General features: G+C 45.8%; 1 protein-coding gene across 1 annotated transcript; it reads left to right on the top strand.

Moving 5' to 3' along the window:
- The first annotated feature begins 5848 nt into the window (after positions 1-5848).
- REST (RE1 silencing transcription factor) lies at positions 5849-21135 on the top strand. Its single transcript, XM_015861570.2, has 4 exons — positions 5849-5968; positions 6714-7624; positions 11093-11176; positions 15654-21135. The coding sequence occupies exons 2-4, from the start codon at positions 6724-6726 to the stop codon at positions 17348-17350; spliced, it is 2682 nt and encodes an 893-aa protein (XP_015717056.1). The 5' UTR covers positions 5849-5968; positions 6714-6723; the 3' UTR covers positions 17351-21135.
- The last annotated feature ends 1366 nt before the right edge of the window (positions 21136-22501 follow it).

The raw sequence follows: 22501 nt of genomic DNA, 5'->3' as shown, positions 1-22501 counted from the left end.
GAGTTTCCTGAATAAGAAGGACTCATGGAATACAGCTACAAGTACATATTCACATGAGAACTTGGTCTTTCTTCTTGACCATCTGCCTTCTGCTCCTGGACAGAGTTTTGGAAGGCATGTGTGTTTAAAATGTTAAACCATTTTGAATAATAATTGCAATTCTACTTTGCTCTTGGAAATAGTTCTCTAATACTCTTGTGCCCTCACACAAAGCCAAAGCTTATTACAGGAATGAAGCTTCTGGTTTTATAGCTGACTTCCTCTAAAGCATGTGATGAAAGAAAATAGGCACACACTGATAAGTATTCTCTATCACTGTCTTGTGACTCAGCTCCCAGGTCACATCTGACTAGTTCATCAGGCTCTTGCTGTACAGCTTGCTCTTTCCTTTGGGTGCAAGGTATGTTTTAGACTTCTCAACAGAGCGAGATGGTATATTCTGTGCGCTTCTTTTTAATGCTCTGTGCTCCCAACTTCGTATCAGTGTTTCAGAAGAGAAGTAAAGCCATGTTGCAGAATTTCCAGCAGTAGGCGCTATTTCACTGATGGATAGCTGGAATAAAGTAGCAAGCAATGCCTGCCTGCACAGGCGTATAAAAACTGCCAATGCAACCTTTTTGCATCCTGCACTTAGGACCAATTGTAAGTCCCACCGTATTAAGGCAAATTAACCATAGTTGTCAGTGTTTTTAGAGTATTTATCAACCAGTGATTCTGGCACAGAAGTAGTCTAGCTGCCCACACACACGCCCCTAGCAGAGATGAAGTCTGTACCAACAGATAATATTGTTTCATGTTACATGTGATTAAACATTCAGGCATTTGTTCTTCCTTACATACGAGGGCAGTTTGGGGTAAAGTGCTGCTTGGGAGAAGCTAAGTATCTTGGCATATCTATCTGAAACCTTTCTCTGCAGCTGATTCTTTTAGTTTTCCAATATTATTTCTGGCTACAGTCGTTTTAACTGTTCTATTAGGATTTAACTTTTCTACTGCTGCTGTGTTCTGGCAATGCTAGCGATCAACAGCCCGTATTTCTTGTCTCCCACTGTCTTCTGTCTGAATAGTTTCCTTTTTTCCTGCTGAGTGTCAGCGTTTCTTCAGTAATTAAGTGACAAGTACTTGCAAAAAGTACATTGAGATGAGAATGGCTGCAGAAGGTTGAGAGAAAAATCAGTAGAGCAAACAAACTTACAGGCTGTGAATTGATCTTTGTGGGGATTATAGCTGTGAAAAGAACTTGTTTCAGTCTTCAGGCAGATGAGTGCTTTTTGTCGAGGATACCTTATTGACAGCTACAAAATACTTAGAATTGCAACAGGTTTTCTGTTTGATAAGGTTGGATCTGCTTAGAGTATATATATAAAAATATAAATAACTTATATCAGTAACAGGTGAAGTTAGATCAGTAGAGAAATTCATGTGGTTGGAAACATAGACTGACAAGCTGATCTCTTTTGGAAACAGGTCAGAATCTGCCCAAAGACAACTGAAGCAGCTCAGAAAGTTGTTTGTGCCTTTGCTTTCAAGGCCAAGACATCCTGATCAACACGAGTGGAAAGGCACCACCTGCTGCTGACACCTACTGTCAGCCCTGAAATGTTACTTTCCTTATGGAGACAAATTCCATGTTCTCATAATGATGTTACGGAGTTTGATATTCTCTAGGATCACTTGTTTGGTTAAGTCTACGTGCTGTCCTCCTTAATAGGTGGAGTGTTTCTTTTTTTAACAAGGAGCTGTGGATTAGACTGTAACTGAGTGAACAGAGCTGGAACGGTGCAGAGAAACTGGGAGAGGAAGACTGTGTTTGAATCTTGAAAGCCATTATGCCCAAGATAGTAACACATGCCCTTTAGTTAAGCTGTTGCAGCTGCTAAAGAGAAATTAGGATTTGGACAGATGCTGACTCTTATATTGCAAGGAACAGACAGCATTCTTTGGAGAACAGCCAGAGATCTTTAGGAAATGATGTTGGATGCGCTGGTCACTGATACTTTCTTTCCATCCTTGCTATGAAACATGGCTGTAGGCCCAATCATGTATTTTCAGTGATGGGTACACCTCAGAATCCAGGTCCCGTTTGGTTTATGAAACCGCTTATGATAGCACCCTGTAAAGGTCACAAGCGAAGATGAGAATGAAGGTAAGTGCATCAGGGAGGGAGGCATTCTGTGACTGGCTCAGAAATCCCCGAATAACTTCATCTCGTTAATTGGCCTCACTTCCCACTAAAAGGCTTTTCTCCCTGCTTACTTACACAAGCTTACTTTCCATAACAACCTGCTTTGCTGCTGGAGTCCACTGGGACCAAATGGCTGCCGCCCGATGGGCACTGGGACAAAACCGTGGGGGCAGGGATGTGATGTGGTTTTTCCTGTTCCTTTTCTTACCTTGTGAGCAGAGTTTTGTTAGGCTGACATCAGCTGAATAGGCATTCGAGAGTAAAGAATGAAAAAGAACGCATTCATAACCGGATTTTGAAGCTTAACTGCCCATCTAGGTCAATGGGCACGTTTAGCTGATATTGTACTTACCTGACTGCGACTGTCTTGAAACTGCTGCAGCCCCACCGCTCACAATTTGCTGGAGGTGAAGTGGAAAGGCCGCACAGTTTTTATGTTTACCTAGACTGCATTTTCCTTTCCAGCGGTATAGTCACACCAGTGCAAACAGCAAAGGGTGGGAAGCTGGGCCGGAGTAAACAATTACCTGAACTGATTAAGTAATAGTGCTTTCTCATCGAAATACTGTTGAGTTTCTTTCCACTTCTGCGGCATGATTCAGGGAACCCTCCCCTTCCCTTCTGTCCACCCTCTGACTCCTGTCCCTGGTATCAGATAGGAATCGATAGCAGGGTTCAATACTTTATTGCACTTGCCTTGCAGCAGGTGGAGGGGAAGGAATGACTTATGGAAGGAGATGGAGGAAGGGAGCACGGAACGATGGGCTGAACGTGCCGAATGTGTATGTTCCAAGCCAGCAGGCGTAGGAAGCCCTGTGAGAAGCGGATGGTGGGTTAAAAACAGATGTGGTTTGGAAAATGAGGTGGAACTGCTGAACCTGACGTGCATAAGCCAGACTCTTCTCAGCAGGAGTTATTGAGAACAGACATGCAGCATGAGCTGGGAATGAAGGGGAAAAAAAAACACGGTACGGGATCGCGGTGAGAATGGCTAAGCCTCGCTACATAAACACGTATTCTTTCTGAATAGAGCCTTCCTCCGCTATTGTTTCTTTTACCCAATAATTGGCTTTGATGTCCCCATTACATGCTCTCTCCTCCCCACATAATCCCTGTCGCTGTCAATTAGCCAGTGGCAGAGCAAACAACAAAGAGGGCTATTGCTTAAGAAACAACTGCTCATCCAGGGAACTGTTGTCAAATACCAGAAGCACTGTTCTTTACTCCTGCGATCCCCCGAGACAAAGGATGCCCTGCTTCAAATACAGCTGCTGCGGAGAGGCTCCAGTTACACCAGAGCAACTTCTTCTTCCATAGCAGAAAGGCGATTAAAACTGGGTTTACGCGTGGCAGCTGCTCCTCTGCTCAGGTTGTGGCACTTACTTCAAGTACGAAATTAACCTCCCTTTAACATAGTGCCTGGCAAGTTTATTTCTCCGCATTAGGAGGCAGGAAGGGTCTGCTCCGTGTCCAGGCTGTGACCTGCAATTGCTCACACTTGGCTGTGTACCACAGGCAATATATATATTTATCTGGATCATATGTGCCTGCTGCATGATCACATTTCTACCACATCAGCCAGGGTTTGTACTGGTTTGATGTGGCCCGGTGCAGCCTACAGAAGGGCAAAGGCCTGATCTAGTAGTGCAAAGGAGCAATGAGATGTGGAATGGAGATGCCACCTCTAATGTGAGGCCTGAAGGCACAAAATTAACCATTTGTAACACCTCACAACAGGTGGGTCTTGTCAGAAGGTGTTTGTGCTTTGAGTCAAGTGGCTGTGGTGTTTTAGGCCCGACAGAAGCACCCAAACATGGAGCATGCTGCTTAGAATCATGGAATCACAGTATATCCATCCGGAGTTGGAAGGAGCCCACAGGAGTCATCGAGTCCAACTCTTGGTCCAACAGGACCACCCAAAAATCAGACCCTATGTCTGCTGTCCAAATGCTTCCTGAACTCCAGCACTTGGTGCTGTGCCCACCAACCTCTGGAAATGGCTGGAAACTGGGCCCACAGTGACCTTCACACACAATGTGTGTTATGAGCAGCCACAAAGAGACAAAACAGAAATGAAATGGTCCCATCAGAGGTGCTGTAGAGTATGGATGAGCTGTGGCAAAGCAATTAACATTTAGGTTGTTTTAGAACATAGCAAACATAACTGTTGTTTAGAACATTAGCACAAAGAGACACTGCAAATTGGTGCACTTGCAGAGTACCAAAGTTGAGAAATCTGGTCAGACAGGTTTCCTAATAGATTAGGAGATCTCTGTGAGAGAACATCAAGGTACTGTTAAGATAACATTAATGGCCATGCTTCCAGAGAAGCATAAGGGATCTGGTCATTAAGAACAAAACAGAGGCAAACCAGACTGTACAAAAAAGAGCCCTTCTGTTGAGTGAACTTAAAGGGCACCTATGTCAAAACCTGTTGGGAATGTCGAAGTAATGTAAGATCCTTTAACTGTTACAAACGTGATGCCCTTATTTTCATAATGGATGGATGCAAATATTGAAGCATGTTTTCTATTACAAACCCACTTCCAACTCCCTGCTCCCCCAGCTCATCCACAATGGAAACAATCCATCCTATAGTTAAACGTTTTTTGTTTTGGCAGAAGTTTTTATTTACTATTGCATTTTCTTTGTTGTTTTTTTTCTCCCTGCAGACATTACAAGCTTTGATGTGGCTCATTTCTTTCAGAGTACATTACCCACTGCAGGATTATCTACATTCGTGCTGCCTGCAAAGCATTCCAACCACAAGATGTTTGCTGCGGCCACTTCCGTGAGCTGCTATGGATTTCTTGGGTGCAAATGTGGGATTTTGGGGAATTGCTGCTAAGAACTGACAGCATTTGGCTGCTGGAGCCGCTAAGCGGGTTGTGTCACTTCACTTTTAGCCTCTAAATCTGATGGAGCAGCCACTGGAGTTAAGGGGGTTTGTGAATGGTTCAGGCTTGACTTAGGGGTGATACTCAGAGCTCAAAGGAGCTTTTCATCGGGGAACACATCTTTTGTGCTGATAAGGAGAGCACTGACCAAAGAACTATGGGTGAATAAGGCAACTAGGAGGAGGGGTAGATAGTGGTAATGCACTAGAAAGCGGGACTACATCTCTGCCTGAAGAGGAGATGACAGGCACAGCCTGTATTAACAACAGCGCAGCTTTCATCCAGACATCCCAAATGAAAGCAAGAGAATGTGTTTGAGAACCAGGAAGCAGGAGAAATGTCCAACCTGAACCTCCTCCTGGTGCAATTTGAGGTCATCCCCTCTCGTCCTACTGCTGCTACCCGGGAGAAGAGGCCGGCCTTTACCACACCACAACCTCTTTTTGGGCAGTTGTAGAGAGCCATAAGGTCAAGAACTGTACAGATGTGGCTGTGAAGGACACAATCAGTGGGCACGGCGGGGACGGGCTGGATGATCTCAGCGGTGTTTCCCAGCCTTAATGATGCTGCGTGTCCATGAGAAGAGCTCGGAGCGTGACTCCCGGCACGCACCCACCCTCCATCCGCACGGAGCTCCGGCTCGGCCAGGCTCAGGGCGCTTCCGCCCTCCCCCGCCCCCGCGCCCCCCCGCGGCCGGGCGCGGTGCCGGTGTCGGGGCGGTGCCGGTGTCGGGGCGGTGCCGGCGGCTCCGGTGGGGGCTGTCGGGGCGGGGCGGTGCCGCCGCTGCGCGCTGTGTGCTGGAATGCGCGGCGCCTCCCGCCCGTAGCGCCGCCTCCCCGCTCCGCGTCCCGCAGCAGCCCCGCGGCCGGCCGGCCTCGAGCCGCCGGTGAGTGCGGCGGGACCGGGGCCCGGGCCCGGGGGAAGGAGGCGGAGGGAGGCGGGAGGGAGCCGGGCTGGGCGAGAGGCGCTGTCCAGGGCTGATCGGCGGCCGCGCGGCGGGGGGGGGGCCGGGCCCGGCCGGGCCGCGGGGGGGATCAGCACCACGGCTAAGGGGCCGCCCGCGCCGCGCCTGCCGCGGGGCCGTTGCTCGCGCTCCGCCGCCGGAAGGCGCCTCGGCCGGGCCCGAACGGAGCCAGGGCCCCGGGCGGCGCTCGCCCTCTGTCCGCCGGGAGACGGGGCGGGAGCGGCCGCTGTGACCTTGCCGGAGACGCGGAGCTGCACCCCGCTCCGGGGAGCGGGAAGCGGGGTCTTCAACTCCGTCCCGGGCCTCCCCACCTCGGGGCGGCCGTGCCCGGACGGGCCCCGCGGCGGCGGCGGGGAGGAGGGCCGCTTTGTGTGAGCAGGCAGAAAATGGCCGCATGCCTGGCTGCGAGGGAGGGAGGGAAGGAGGGAGGGCTGCGGGGGCACGGCCCGGCTCCCCCGGCCGCCTCCCGGGCCGGATGCGGGCCGGGCCGGGCCACGCGGGGCCGGCGGCGTTTCGGCGGAGGCCTTGGCCCCCCCCCGTCCGCCATGGCGGGGCTCGGGCCGGAGCCGCGCTCGGGCCGCTCTTCCTCCGCGGGCGGCTTTGCCGAGAGGAGGCCTCCCCGCTGCACGGCCGCTCACAGGTGCGCTTTATTTCGCCCTCTCGACAGAATCGCTGCTATGGCGACTCAAGTGCTGGGACAGTCCGGTGGGAACGGCCTCTTTCCCGGCGGCGCTAACATCGGCATGGCGTTGTCCAACGACATGTACGACTTGCACGACCTTTCCAAAGCCGAGCTGGCCGCCCCGCAGCTGATCATGTTGGCCAACGTGGCCCTGACGGGCGAGGTGAACGGCAACTGCTGCGATTACCTGGTGGGAGAGGAGAGGCAGATGGCCGAGCTGACCACGGTGGGCGACAGCAACTTCTCGGACAGCGATGCGGAGGGCATGGAGGATAGCCATGCTGCCGAGAGCGACCGTGACGCCTTGGACAACGTGGAATTGAGCTCTATGGAAGCACCCGGTGTGGAAACCCAAGGCACGGACGCTTGTCCCCCACCTGGGACTCCCAGCACGGACAAAGATGTCCCGTTGGAAGCTCCGGGCACTCCGGAAAGCTCCGAGGACAAGTGTAAGAGCCTGAAGAACAAACCGTTCCGCTGCAAGCCCTGCCATTACGAGGCCGAATCCGAAGAGGAATTTGTGCACCACATCAGGGTTCACAGCGCTAAGAAGTTCTTCGTGGAAGAAAACGCGGAGAAACAAGTGCAGGTGAAGGAGTCAGATTCCTACAGCACGGAAGAGGTGGACTTCTCCAAGGGCCCGATCCGCTGCGATCGCTGCGGCTATAACACTAACAGATACGATCACTACCTGGCTCACCTGAAGCACCACAATAAAGCGGGAGAAAACGAGAGGGTGTACAAGTGTACCATATGCACATACACCACCGTCAGTGAGTATCACTGGAAGAAACACCTGAGAAACCATTTTCCCAGGAAAGTGTACACCTGCTCGCAGTGCTCCTATTTTTCAGACAGGAAAAACAACTATATTCAGCATATTAGAACTCACACGGGTAAGTCTTCAGTTTCTGTTGATTTGAGTATGGGAACGGTAGAGGTAAAACGGAATGAATGGAGCAAAACGTGGTTCTTATGTTTGCAGTTGGTTCCCCCTTGATGAGGCCCATTGATGTTGTATGTTGTGCTGTCAGGTTGTATCTTGAGTTTGCTTTGAGCTCCAGTCTGCAAGCTCTAGAGGACTGGGAAAATCTCTCATCTCAGGGTCCTGAGAGGAGATGAAAAACATCTTGGTTAGGGATTTGAGACTTCTTTTTTTCCAAGAGAGCATGACAAAAGTGTGTATGTGATGGTTGTCAGGGTATGCAATGTGGAATCCTGCTGTAGCTGCATCACAGCAGGAGCCCATACTGCATTCGTTGGCCCCTGGGAGAGATTTGGTCTCGATTTCCTGCCCTCTTCTCCCATCCATCAGTTTGCAATTCTGAAGAGAAGTGTGGAGCTCCTTTCTGCTCTGATTTATACCAGATGGGCCCATGTGCCAACAGGGCCTTGGGTTGCACGGCGTCTCTGTGAGCTGCAGCTAGTTGGGAAACACCACGCTGAGGTTCCTCCTTGGAAGGAACGGGTTCTCCTTGGAGGTTGCTTCCCACTGCTGACATCCATTCTGCTGACACAAGTTGGAAGCACCATGTTCTGCTGTGATGGGATCTGGAGGGTGTGCTGTGGTTTTCAGTGTGTTCATACTCTTCAACAATAGCCATGTGGTGTTGGTTAGAGGATAACGTTGTTATTGCTATTTCCTCAGCCTGTATGTAGGTGCTTGTAAGAGATGCTGGGCAAATGGTTGTTCTCCGGTTTGCATTGAATATATTGAGGGAGGTAGTGAGAAGGAAAGCAGGCAGAAATGACCAAAGAGCAGGAGAAAGCTAAAAAACACCCTGCCAGGAATACATGGCCAAGCATGAGTCAATGCTATGTGCCTTGGCATATGGACACATAGCTCTGTGTCCAGCTATGGAGCTGACCCTGAGCAGGTTTGAGGAAACGCCATTCAAACTGTCCAGCAGCTCTGAGAGTGGCAACCTGAGAACATCAGAGAGAGAAACTGCATTCACTGCAGGATTCACTTCACAGCGGGTCGCAGCCCTGGCAGAGGTAAGCTCTGAGCTGTTGAGTACGCTCAGGACTTGTGTATTACTTAATGGTATTTAAAAACGAGAACTACAGTAGAAAAAGCAAGTTAAACTTTATAGAATTCTATCCAGCTCTTTTTTTCTCCTTTAAAAATCAGATTTTGGGTTCTTTGGTTTGTCCCATCTCATTGTTTCAACTCAGCTGAAGATGAATGATGATTTCAGCACTTTTTGGGTTGCTCTGCTGCTTGCTTTCTTTGCTGGGTCGTCTTAGCAGCTGGTAGATAGGGATCTTCCAGCCAATTCCTGCTTGATTTAAAAAGCTCTCAACTCTGTGGATTCATTTGGGAACGTGCCTTGTTTCCAATAACGTGGGTTTTGTCCCAGAGTGTTTAAAGAGTATTAGAAGAAAGAATGAGCTACTGGTAAGTGTGCTGATTCACCAGGCTCAGCGCTTCTGCCGGCACTACTGTGTAATTGATTGCCTTGCAGACTGTTAACATAACAGCACTGACTAATGAAAACTGTCTGAACAATACGAGTGTCTTTGGCTTATAGTTTTAAAGGAGAAAGCATAATAAAGATATCCCTTGTAAAGGAGCCAGGCGATGAACTCAGGTTGCTGATAAGGAAACTGCAGTTGTTTATAACTTGATGTTCCCAATTGTTGCACCTGACTTACTCTGTGTGGGAAGAGGCCTCTTTGCAGATAAGTGTCTTCTTCTGCATTTGAGTCGGTTGTCTGAAACACCGACTCTGCTCTGCTGTTGCAGGAAAGTGTTTCCCCCCCCCCCCCCTATCCTGGATTTGTTGACGCTGCTCAACTAAAATGGCACTAAAATACTCCTTTCTTGTCTAACAGAATCACAGAATGACCCGGGTTGGAAGGGACCTCAAGGATCACGTAGTTCCAACCCCCCTGCCTGGCAGGGCCACCAAACATACACCTTTACTAGATCAGGTTGCCCAGGGCCCCGTCCAACCTGGTCTTGAACACCTCCAAGGACGGGGCATCCACAACCTCCCTGGGCAGCCTGTTCCAGGGCCTAACCACTCTCCTAGTGAAGAACTTCCCCCTAACATCCAACCTAAATGGAATCTAACTCCCAAGTTTGTTTCCTGGTGGTCGGTGAACCGAATTGACTTAGTGAGGACTCAAGGACTCCCATAAACAGCAGAGCTTTTTCTCTTGAGTGTCTTCTGGAGAGGCTTTTTTGGTGGCTTGTTTGCATGTAATGAGCTTGCAGGATGCCATTAAGTCCATGCAAATTGCACTCTAAAGTAGCCACGTGTTTAATTTTTAAGTGGCAACAGCATACATAAGTTGCATTCGTCTCATTCATCTAGTATATTTTGCTCATGTGCTCTATAGAAAATATAACGTCTTTGCCACGTCGTTGAAGTTACAGATAAGTTGAAAGATGTGAAATGTGAGGTGCTGGAAATAGCACATGACTGTGTGTGTATTCCAGGACCTTTGGCCATGTATTTTAGTTACTGAAAAACACAGCCATTCCTTTATGACAAAGCCCTACCCCTCCCTGGGACATGACCTAATCCGAACTGGAAAGGAGGGGGCAGGATCTGCTTGGTAGGGTGATTTTACATTTAAACGCTGATCTAATCAAGAGTGCTAATCTGAACGATGTGATGGCTGGAAGAAATGGGCGTTTTGCCTGCATTACAAAGGTGTCTCCTCCAGGCAGCTGGAGTTCTGTGCCTGCAGATAGAACTGTCCACAGGCTGTATACGGGATGTTTGCTAACGTTTTGGAGAGCGCAGTTGGTTGTTTGCTTTGGCTGGTGTAGGAAAACACGGTGATATAGTTCTGATGTTGTCTGGAATCGAGTGAGGATGTGCTTTCCCCTTCCAAACTTCACTCCCATCCCTGCTCCAAACTAAGACGTGTTGTTCCAGCTTGCAGTGGGGGACGAGGCAATCTCCATCTCTCAGATGCACTAGAAGTTGGAGACAAAGACCAACTAACCAAACCAAAACCTGGTGCTATGATCCACACCTTCCTACCAGGTTCTAGAACTGACCGCCTATACTTTGGGCATGCCTTTGCTTGAAGAGAAATTACTGATACTTACACAAACTGGATTTCTGTAGGGGTAGCTGTTCCAGTCACTTTTTCCCTGCGAGCCATCTGACCCCAGATGGATGTGGGGATGTGCCTTTTATATTCTGTCCCTTTGCTACCCTCATGTGAAACATACTGATTCACCTGAGGCATATGCTTCTCATCATGGCCCTGTTCTGAGAGAGAATGTTTTTTCACATACAACTTGGGGTTCTGTGACAGCCTGGTGGGTATGGCTCAGGAACCAAAGATGGGAGTCATGTGTCTTTCACTCATTAATTTAATGTTTTATTTTGTTTTTGCAGGAGAGCGACCCTATCAATGTGCTATGTGCCCCTATTCCAGCTCTCAGAAGACCCATTTAACCAGGCACATGCGTACCCACTCAGGTTGGTAAAGCAGCAGCAGCATGAAAAAGGGGTGGTTTTGTATGACACGAAGTTGTCATCTCATCCAGCGTGTCCTGAGCTTTAGCTACCTTTCTCTTTTTTTAACAGCTGAGGTTGTTTCTACCTGCTAAAGAAATATGTCATTATTAAAAGTGGTGATGGGGGATGATGTCTTCTTTTCTTTCACTATCCAGGATGTATTCTGAGATTCACAGGACCGCTGTAGTAGTTTTGTAGTAAATCCAGTATTGTGATAATATGATCAGGCTCTTGTTTTCTGCCTGCTGTCATAGATCAATTCAAATCAAGTAAGCTGAAAAGGGTACGGACCTCTGAGAACCTCCCCTATGAAGTCTGTGATTTAATTTCATCCAGCAGGATGATTAATGACCATCTGAGGAAATCCTTATAATTTTGCTTAGCGTTACAGAAAGATACAAATCAGTGCCTGATTCTGGCAAGGAGACACGAAGGAGGAAAAAGCAAACTTAGAAGAGTGATTTGATCTTGTGGTACTAAAAGCCAAATTAGCAGTTTTCAGTAGCCTTTATACCCCATAATTGGTCATAAAGCTGTGATATTAAGAACTCCCTTTTCTCCTTTGCTCTGTTTCTCCTGTTAGTCTTATGTTTAAATGAAATAATGGCATTCGTATGAGCTTTAACTCCCATAATCATGCTAGACACAAGCACAGCTGTGCTTTGTGACCCTCTTAGGGGAGCTCAGATGGATCTCAGCTCATGCTCTTGGTTTGCTAATATATTAATTAATCAGACCTAGGTGAAGTTCTAATCCTACGAAACAGTAATGAAAACGTCCTGAACAGTCATTTCAATTGCAATAGTTGAGACAAGAAGGCACTTTTAATTGTTTTGTGGTGAGGGCTTGGACCCATTTAAAATAGGCAGCTTTAAAATGACCTGCCAGTATTTTAGTTTGAGACTTTTTCAATTGAAGCATTCTGCTTTCAGAAACAAAAAGCATTTTTGACTGCACATCTTTGCTAAGTATGAATTTGTAAATGGTTTGGTCAACACTGTACCTTTGCAACTATTTTTTCATCATCTTTTTCTTCTCTTGTCTGTGCAAAGAGCAAATCTGTGCAAACTGGAAGGAGGTGAAAAGTGGGATTTGCTCTTGGTCATTGAATTCAAGGTCTGGGAAGGAGAGCATGAACTGTGCCAATGGAAATGGGATTGCATATGGGATTCTTGCTGTCATAAAATCATAGAATGGCTTAGGTTGGAAGAGACATTAAGGATCATCTAGTTCCAACCCCCTGCCATGTGCAGGGTTGCCTTCCACCAGATTAGGCCTCCCAGGGCCCCAAGCAACATGGCCTTGAATGCCTTCAGGAATGCGATGTCCACAGCTTCTCTGGGCAGTCTGTGCCAGGGCCTTGCTGCTCCCTGAGTAAAGAATTTTCTCCTAACATTAAACCTAAGTTTCCCCTCTTTTGGTTGAAAACCAGCCCTTCCCCCCTCCCCGACACACACCTTGTCATGTCACTATTGGACTGTGTAACAAGTCAGTTCTTCTCTTGCTTATAAGCTCCCTTTGAGTACTGGAGGGCCTCAATGAGGTGTCCCTGCAGCCTTTTTTTTCTCCAGACTGAACAAGCTCAGCTCCCTCAGCCTTTCTTAGGAGAGGTGAGGACTTCTGAGCTTCTTTGTGGCCTTGCTCTGAACCTGCTCCAACAGCTCCACAGATTTCTTGTGCTGGGGGTCCCAGGTCTGGATGCAGGATTGCAGGTGAGGTCTCATGAGAACAGAGGAGGGCAACCCCCTCCCTCATCCTGCTGCTCACCACTCTTGATGCAGCTCAGGATACAGTTGGTCTTTAGGGCTGCAAACACACACTGCTATCTCATGTTCATTCACCAGTATCCCCAAGTGTTTCTGGGCAGGACTGCTCTCAAATGAATTTTTCCAGTCTGTACACATATGTGGGATTTCCCTGACCCAACCGCTTGGCGTTGTTGAACCTCATTAGGTTCTTGTGGTTCCACTTTTCAAGTCTGAACCAGTCTCTCTGGATGGACCTCTCCTCAGGGGACACTACTCATGTCCAGCCTCTACCTGGACATAGAGCCATTTACCGCAACCCTCTGACTGTGACCATACAAGCAATTATTATCCACCTAATAGTCCAGTCTTTAAATCCATAGCTCTCAAATTTAGAGATTGTGATGTGGTGGCAGGACAGTGTCAAAGGACTTGCACAAGTCCAGGTAGGCCATATCAGTTGGCCTTCCTTTGTCCATGGACGCTGCCGGTCCATCACAGATGGTTGCTAGATTGGTCAGGCACAATCTGCCCTTGGTGAAGCTGTGCTGGCTGTCTTGGATCACCTGCTCATCTCTCATGTGCCTTAACATCTCTTTCAGGGGCATCTGCTCCACGATCTTCCTGGGCACAAAGGTGGGGCTCACCAGCTCGTAGTTACTATGATCTTTCTTTCTCCCTTTCTTAAAAATGGGAGTGTTGTTTTCATTTTTTCCAATCCCTGAGGACTTTGCCTGACAGCAGTGACTTTATATATAATGATAGAGAATGGATTGGCAGCTCTTCCTTGGGATCCCTGGGATGTATGTTGTCTGGCCTCGTAGACTTGTATGGATTTGGCCTCATGAGATGGTCTCAGACTTGGTCTGCTTTTACAGTGGGAGAGATTTTGCTTCCTCTTACTTCTGTCCTGAGGTTCAGGGACATGAGAGGTGCAGGAAGCCTGAGTGCCAATGAAGGCTGAGGCAAAGAACTCATTGAGTACCTCAGTCTTCTCCATGTCTGTTGAAGCCAGTTCTCCCTTCTCATTTATCAGAGGGAATATGCTCTCCTTTGCCTGTCTCTTCTGTCTGGCCCATCTAAAGAAACCATTCTTGTTATTCACATCCTTTGACAAGTTCTGTTCCATCTGCGCCTTGGCTTTCCTGCTTTTGTGATCCCATTTCTATATGCCTAAATGGCATTCCTGTATTCTTCGTAATGCAGCCATCCCTGCTTCTACTGCGTGTACTTTTCCTTCTCATTCCTCAGGTCCTTGCTCAGCCATGCTATTTTCCTGCCTCCTCTTCTTGATCTCTTTATGCTGGTAGATGAAGAGCTCTTATCCTCTCAGAAGGATGTTCTTAAAGTGCTGCCAGCTCTGTTCAATTTCTTCATCCCTAAGGATAGTTTCCTAGTAGATCAGGGGTTCTTATCCAGCAATTCCTTAAACAGCCTGAAGTTTTCTCTCAGTTCAGGGCCCTGAAGTCCAGGGTCCTGGCTCTTCTCTTTGCCAAGCCTGTGTTCCTCAAGAGAGGGAACTTGACGAGAGCACGGTTGCTACAGCTCAGGATGCATCTGATGACTTAACCTCTTTAATGATCTGCTGTGCACTGGTGTTCTATTAACAGCTGAAGTTAAATTAATCCTTCATTAAATAATAAAGAGATGCTGCAGGCAGAAATTAAATCTTCTAGACTCCTGAGCAAGCACCACCCGCCGTCTTGCCACAGAGGCAGCACAACCATAAGGATCTGGAATGACTTTTCAGTATACCTAGGAAGTGGCATGCATTAGTTTGGGAGGCCAATTTTTATATGCTAGTTTAGATCTCAGTGGCACCACTCAGTTTAATTTGTATAGGCAAAAAAGTTCTCAAAATATTTTTGGACTTGGGTTATTGCGCTGAAAATGTTTTTCCTCTTTGCTTTGGAGTCTAAATGCGAAGCTGATTCTGCTGCACCGGTGTGCACTAAACCTTGAATTTCAAAAACACTTGTGCATACAGGAGTCATTTAACGCAGCTTTCAGTAGCAGTAACGTGATGGCTTTAGACTGCCTATGTATTTCTTGCCAACAGTAGCCTGCAGCCAACCCAATTATAAATGTGGCATAAAGGAGACACTGATGAACTCCACTGAACTGATTTCAATGGAGGCAAAAATCACTAAGGTGGCATGTCTTTCTCATGCTTTGTCTTTTGCTAGCTCATTTTCCCTTACTTCCTTTCCAATGCAAACATGAAGTATGATAAATTTATGTAAAGTTGGACTTAATTTGAAACGTTTGTATGAAACTTCTATTCATCAAATGTTACATTTCCGTTTTTCTACAATGCATTCAATGGACCAGTTGGGTATGGATTCCATTTGCTAATAGTACTGTAGAGAGATCTCTGCCGGTATGTATGCATAGCCAGAACTTGTGACTTTGTTACTGCTTGTTTGGTTGTGGATCCCCTTCCTCCCAATCCTCGCCCCTTCTCTCTCTTTTTTTTTTTTTTTTGTATATTGTTTTTGGTGTCTCGTGAATGTGTTTGTGGATTTGTGGATTTCTTATGTTGATTGTATTTAATTTTAAAGGCGCATGGATGTGTATATATATTTTTTCTTTTTGAGTTTCATATTTCTGTGCTTGTCTTAGTGCAAAGTGATTTCCTTCCCAGCCCTCTGCTTAATAATCACCATAATTCCCTTCCACCCTTCCTTCTTTAGGTGAGAAGCCATTCAAATGTGATCAGTGCAGTTACGTGGCCTCAAACCAGCATGAAGTAACTCGTCATGCAAGGCAGGTTCACAATGGGCCGAAGCCTCTGACTTGCCCGCACTGTGACTACAAAACAGCGGATCGCAGCAATTTCAAAAAGCACGTTGAGCTGCACGTCAATCCGCGCCAGTTCCTTTGTCCTGTTTGTGACTATGCAGCATCTAAGAAGTGTAACCTGCAGTATCACATCAAGTCCAGGCATCCCGATTGTTCAGACATCACCATGGATGTTTCAAAGGTGAAGCTACGGACTAAAAAGAGCGAAGCTGACTTTGCCGAGAGCATCGGTGACAAAGTGGAGAAGGAGCAAACAAAAGGGGATTCGCCCACAAAGAAAACTGAGAAAACTGTGAAAGTGGAGAAAAAAGAGAACTTAGTGAAGGAAAAGAAGCCGACGAGCAACGTTCCTGCACGCCAAGTGACTACAAGAAGTCGGAAATCGACTTCAGAAAACAAGGAGGTAGATATTAAAACTGAGAAAAATAGTGAGAAACCGTGTAAAACAAAGAAGGTCAAAAGAAAGGCCGAGGCAGAAATAACTTTCTCAAAGCAAGAGCCTGCGAATGAAGCCATCGTAATGACAAAAAAGAAAAAGAAAGTAGAAACTAAACCCAGAGACTGCCAGGAAGCTCAAAAAAGTGATGATGTACCAGAGGCGGAACCTAAAAAGCAAAATTCCTGCCTTAAGAAAAGCAGAAAAAAGAAAGCTCTGAAAAGTAAGCACAGTAAGAAAAGCAATAGACTTGATGAGGAGAAGATGGAAGAAGAGGAGCTGGCAGACGAGTCTCATCTTATGGAAGAAGACGGATATGTTAAATTCGACAGTCCGAACAGCAACCAGGAGAAGGAGGAAGATCCTGCTGGCCCAGCACCATTAGACAGTAACATTGGTCATACTTGCAAGGCAGAGAGCATCTGCGCCAAAGGAAGTTGCGTACAAGAGCCACGACAGCTTTGTCTGTCAGCTCGGGTTGCGGACACAGAGGCTGAGGTGAAGGATCAAGAAATACCTGCTGCAGCAGTGGAGAGCAAGGACACTGTCTGTGAAAAAGAGGAGAGAAAGGTGGATATGGCGGAAGACACGGACGAATCTTCTCATGCAGTGCCTACTGAACAAAGTCTGGATGGACCCGTGGATGTACTACCGGATCTGGAGCCCAGTAAGGAGCCAGAGGAAACCTGCTTGGCAGAAACTGTGAGTAGCCCAGGCCCGGTAGACCTGACTAAGACACGCATCCTAGAGACAGAGCCACCAGCAGATGCTGTGGGAGCGCCTGTGCCCCCAGAAGGGTGTATGCAGAGCCCTGGAGTAGCTCTGGCCTTATCACCTCTGGATAACGCAGCAGTGAATGAATGTCAGGAAATGGATGAGGATGAGGGCATCCACAGCCACGAGGGCAGTGACATAAGTGACAACGTATCAGAAGGCAGCGATGATTCTGGGTTGAACGGTGCTCGTTCTGTACAAGAAGAAACCAGTCCGAAGACATCACAAGGAGCTGCCAATAGCACAGCAGTCAGAGAGAACTATGTGTGCATTTTTTGTGACCGCTCATTTAAGAAGGAAGGTGAATACAGCAAGCACCTCAATCGCCACTTGGTCAATGTGTATTATCTTGAGAAGGCAACAAAAGGGCAGGAGTAGAAATAGCTGTGGTGTTGGGGGCATGTGTATCTTTTGTAAGATCTTATACAGCTTATGTACAGATATTGTAGATTGGTTTTTTTTAAAGCATGGTTTTCTTAAGTGTCTGCATTGGGATTTCTTTTTTTTTTTTTTTTTTTTTTTAAAGCTGAAAATATTTTGGACAAATTTTTGTGTAATGACCTCTTTAAATATTGGATCTCTTCATTAAAGAAGTAGGTAGGGTGTATGAGGCTGTGTCCTGTATGATCTGTCTGCTTATAGTTTGTTAGCCGATGCATTTGTTTTATAAGTTGAGCTTTAGGAACAAGGCTGTAGCTACCCATACACAAGTTGGATGTATAGAGCCACTGGCAGTTGCTTTTTCTTTTAGCAGCCAACTCCTCTTTCCCCTCTCCTCCGCTTTTGTTTTAGTTCTTAATGCATCTTGGTGTTCAAAGTGGTAAAAAACTACTCAATGCTTGTTCTACCAGAGAGATAGCTTCTATTACATAAATGAGCACTTTGTAAGACAAATCGAAGTTGGCTGGCGATGGACGTAACTGTTGAAGATAATTATAATCGTGAACATACATTTCAGATCCCCTTAGTATGAAAAGTGAGCCAAAATTTGGGGTTAGTCCTTCCAACTTTTGTTTGGAGAACCTCTGTCTTGATTAATATCTTATTAACTGTTATGCGTCATTGACTCTGTTGTAGGGGAGAGCAAGATTGTTATTTTTAAGTATTTGCTTTTTTTTTTTGTTGTTGTTGCTTTAAAGGCTTCAAATGTTGCACATTGTTTTTGTTTATACCTATGCAGATGAATCCTTTAGGAATAGCGCTTGTGCAGTACACGTACACTTTATATATGCATGTTGGGTTCAGTTTGTGTAAGCTTTCCTTACTTTGAACCGTTCAGATTCGTTGCTTACCATGGGCCAGTTTTCTGTGATGTTCTTTACTGCAGATTTTTCTTCTTCTCATGGGGTATTGCTAGTTGTGCGTAGAACTATGAGCTGTTTGGCTGTGTTATTTTTGAGTAGCTTTAAAATTTTATATAGTTCTTGAGCAAAAGGATATCAACGCAGTTTCAAAACACTATCTTTATAGGGTTTTTTTTTTTTTTTTTTTTTTTTTTTTTCCCATAGAAATGCCACTTCTGATATTTTTAATACACATACAGAGTAATAAATTGTAATTTATAGTTTGGGATCACCAGACAGGAAAGTAATCATTGTCAGTGAAAATGGCATGAAAATTCTACAAGTCCAGGTGTTGCTTAATTCTTTGTCTCTTTTAATTTCTATGATGGACAGCAGTCAAGCTTCGTGAGCTTAAAAAAAGAAAGTAATTACCATAGATGTCAGATTTTGATGAATTGTAATTACATCTCATGCTGAAGAACAAAGACAAAGCAACTGGTACTAGCAAACCTGGCAGTAAAGGCTGTAGGAATCCCTGTTCCTTATTCATTCGAGTTTCATTTAATAGAATCATCCTGTTTCCTCACAGAGAGGTAATCGGTCGCGTAAGTGATCAGGTTGCGACCTCAGGTCTATATGCAAGAAATACCATACTGGGAGTTTTTGATTCTAAGCAGATTTTCTTTTGACGCACACAAACATGAGAGAGATTGCGTGCCTGCCAGTGGCAAAACATGAACGCAATCCGTACGTACAGGGAAGAAGCAAAAGCCTCCAGTCCCATCTGCGTTGCAGAAGACCATCTTTAGATCCCTTGTCAGGTGCAGCAACTGGTGGTGGCTTCTCATCAACTCTCCAGAAGCAACTTTGGAGGTGAGTGTTGTTTGCAGAGTGGAGCTGAGGAGCTGGTTCAGTGTCTGTCAGTGTGTTTTAGGCACTCACGATGTGTGTTCTTTGAATTGGTTCTGTGAACGTAGGTTTCTGCAACAAAGCTCATTTTTTTTCTCCCTGTCTGCATGTCATCTTCCCTCTGCCCCCAACCTTGAATGAATAGAGAACAACAAAACTACGTTGCTTCTCCTTTTGGGAGAGATTGGTAATAGGAGGCCAAAGATTTGAGAGGGAGGGCATCCCTCGTGGCAGAAATAAATTGTATAGTGATATTTTGTTTGCTTAGATAGCATTCAATCCTTACCTTGGCTGTGACAATCATTGGCAACTGAAGATCAAGTTGCAAGTATATTTATGCTAAATGTTAAGAAACTTAGTTGTTTTCCTAAACAACTGGTTGTAATAGTCTTAGATGTATTTCTTTTTTTCTCTTATATGTAAATGTTGCCAACGTTTGTGAGTAACATGAGCAGATGCTGGAAATTCCAGTACCGTGCAGAGATATTGTAGCTCCCCTTATATCCTTGCAAAGAGCCTTTGCTATCTTGTGAGAGACTTCAAGGACTTCAGCTATGTTCAGACATACTTGTGGACTGGCCTGATAATTATTATGTATTTTTAAACGGAAAATGTGGTGTACACTGACTTAAAATGTCTCTTGATGAGATAAAAACAAGGGTGTGGTTTTTTGAGGTACTGCGCTGCAGATTTCTGGGAAGTGGTCAAGGTTTTACTGCTTGATCTAACAAGAACTCTTTGAAGACAGCAGTGTTTTCCTGTCACAAGATTAAGAGTTGAAAATAGACCATAGAAATGTTAAGAAGACGGGTCTCTTTGAGACCCTCAGCAGCAATGTCCCGAAATACTGTTGGTGCATTACAGCGTTGGAATTCTCTGCTGGCTTATGTCCAAGATTTGGGAGTATGTTATGTTAAAGCAGTAAAGATGTAGTGCATCGTGTGTACCTAAAAGGTTAGAAATTGCTAATACTGAATATTTGTATTGGAGAATGCCGATCAGGTGAGCCATCAGAAATGATGGTTTTACTACAGTGCATCTCCCCCTAAACATTGACTTGTCTTTCTCCATATTCTTAAATTATTTAGTGTTGGTTTTGCCAATAGTAGCCTAAAAACGGTAGGAGTGTTCAACCTCAGATCCGTGGGTTGAAGAGTTTAGCACGACAACAGCTCTACACTGCCAGACCTTGGTTGAGCAACGTGGCATTTAGGGTTCTCATCTCTATGGATCTATCCACGCAAAGTAACTGCCTTGAGAAATGATCCAGGAAGTGGGTAGCTGGGCAGTCGTAATCCATGGTGTTGTAATGACGGCTGGATGAGATGGTTTTAGTTGTCTTTTCCAGTCATTAATGATTCTGTAGTTGCTATTTCTGGGTTCTGGTGATCTAGGCTGGACCTTCATTCATTGACAAAAGAAGAACGTTTGACATCTGCCAGGACAGTTAAGAGATGGTAGCGTCATTGATTTCAACAGATTTAATATAGCTGAAAAGTATTAACCCAATTCAAGAGGTTTCTTGACTGGCCGTTGCGTAGATACGTGGCATGTATATTAACAGAATCCAGATAGCTAATGGAATTGTTTCATGTGTACATACGTTTCGTCCCTCTAAAACTATTCTAGTTAACTCTTGTAAGCTGGCATGGAGTTGTGTTTGTGACATTGGGTTGCACCATGTTTTGATGCTTTTACAGTGCAATACTTGTATTCTGAATAAAACCAAAGGTAATTTTGTGTTGGTTTTTTTTTTTCATGTTCTCTACTGTAGTGCATGATGGCCTTTTCTACGTTTTTTTAATAAATGTAAAACAAGCCAGATCATACATCCTGTTTTCACTTAAAAGTATGTTTTTAAGTCTTTTTGTTCCAAAACATAGTGTAAAGTTAAACTAAATTGCGTTATATTAACCCTTTCAAGTGTATTTTCCTAAGCATAGTTCTGATTAAATAAACTTTATTATGGAACTCGTTGCTTCTATCTGCCACTTATTAATAGCTACAAAAAATGCCTTTAATGAAAGGGGCATGTTCTGGCTTCAAGTCTTACAGATAAACATGTGTGAAGTTGATGGTAGAGCAGGATTTGTACCCAGTCCTAACTGTGGGCTGCCATGAGGTGCCCTGAGAGCGTGGCATAGAGGTGGTAGGTCTGAGTGCTTCTCTGCTTTGCTGTGTGAGTTAATTATTTCAGACTGGTTCAACAGAGGAGGCCCTGCCCTTTGAACCATCAGCTTGTATTTTCACTCTCCAGAAAGGGACAAAACTAGGTGTAATATAATAGAAATGATTGTAATAGAAATGGATTGCCAGTGGGAGAAACTATTTTCCATTAAACCTTCATATAGCTTCTTAATGTGGCAGAAGATGGGGTAAAACCGACCAGGTTACAAATGTGCTATTTCATACTGAGTTCTGCTTTATGCCTAGTTGCTTTTGTTTTGTTTGTGGGATTTTTGTTGTCTTGCAAGGACAAGACCAATGCTCTGGATGGGTTACCAGGCAGCTGGGACCACCTCCAGAGGTGTGTGCACCATGAGTGCAGGCACAGATACCTGCAGCCTTCAACAGGAAATCAGAGAGTGAAACTGCAGAGAGCCACTTTGAAGTGGAGATGTGAGGAGCACATGTTTTCATTGTACCATCTGCTTGGGTGCATAGGAAGCAGGTATTTGAAACTCGTGGTCCATTTAGGCTCACAGCTCAGTGCAGTGCTCTACATAATTGCACCCAGCCTGTGCACACTGAGCCATGAAGGTCAGACCTTCCCAGGAGGCTCAACCTTCCCAGTCCTGTCTTTCCACCTCAATAGAGGAGCCAAAAGCAAACGTGGTTTGAGATTAAATGAGCTCTTCTCTACAGATGTTAAAAAATGTCTTGCCTTTCAGGCTGTCTGGCAGAAGTATCAAATAGACACCAACTTTGAGAAGCACTTCAGAGCAGGTCCTCTGCTCCTGTTGTAATTCAGCCCTCAGAACTCATAAAAGGTATTTCTGTGTTTTCATCAAGGCACTAATTGCTTCCACATTAAGGTTGCTGAGGTTTGACATCTGTCCGGAGCACATATTTTTGTTCCTAGCTGTGGCTGTTGCTAGCTGCCTGCTCTTATGGCCTGAGGAGTGGAGTCAGTAGATACACAATAAGCTTTGCAAAAGCACTTAAAACACCAACGCAACTCCAGCCCTTGTGCTGGCCCAGCTGCCCCACTTGCACGTCTTGGAGAACACTAAAGGACACATCATGGGAGGGCACGCATGTCCTTCCCATCCCATTTCAGGCAGAAGGCCTTTTCTCCTGGATACAATTCCAGCACTGGCTACTGGTCTTTGTGAAA

Source organism: Coturnix japonica, chromosome 4 (genome assembly GCF_001577835.2).
Source record: "Coturnix japonica isolate 7356 chromosome 4, Coturnix japonica 2.1, whole genome shotgun sequence".
Lineage (NCBI taxonomy): Eukaryota > Metazoa > Chordata > Aves > Galliformes > Phasianidae > Coturnix > Coturnix japonica.
The sequence above is the reverse complement of the archived record's forward strand: the minus strand, read 5'-3'. Positions and strand labels throughout refer to the sequence as shown.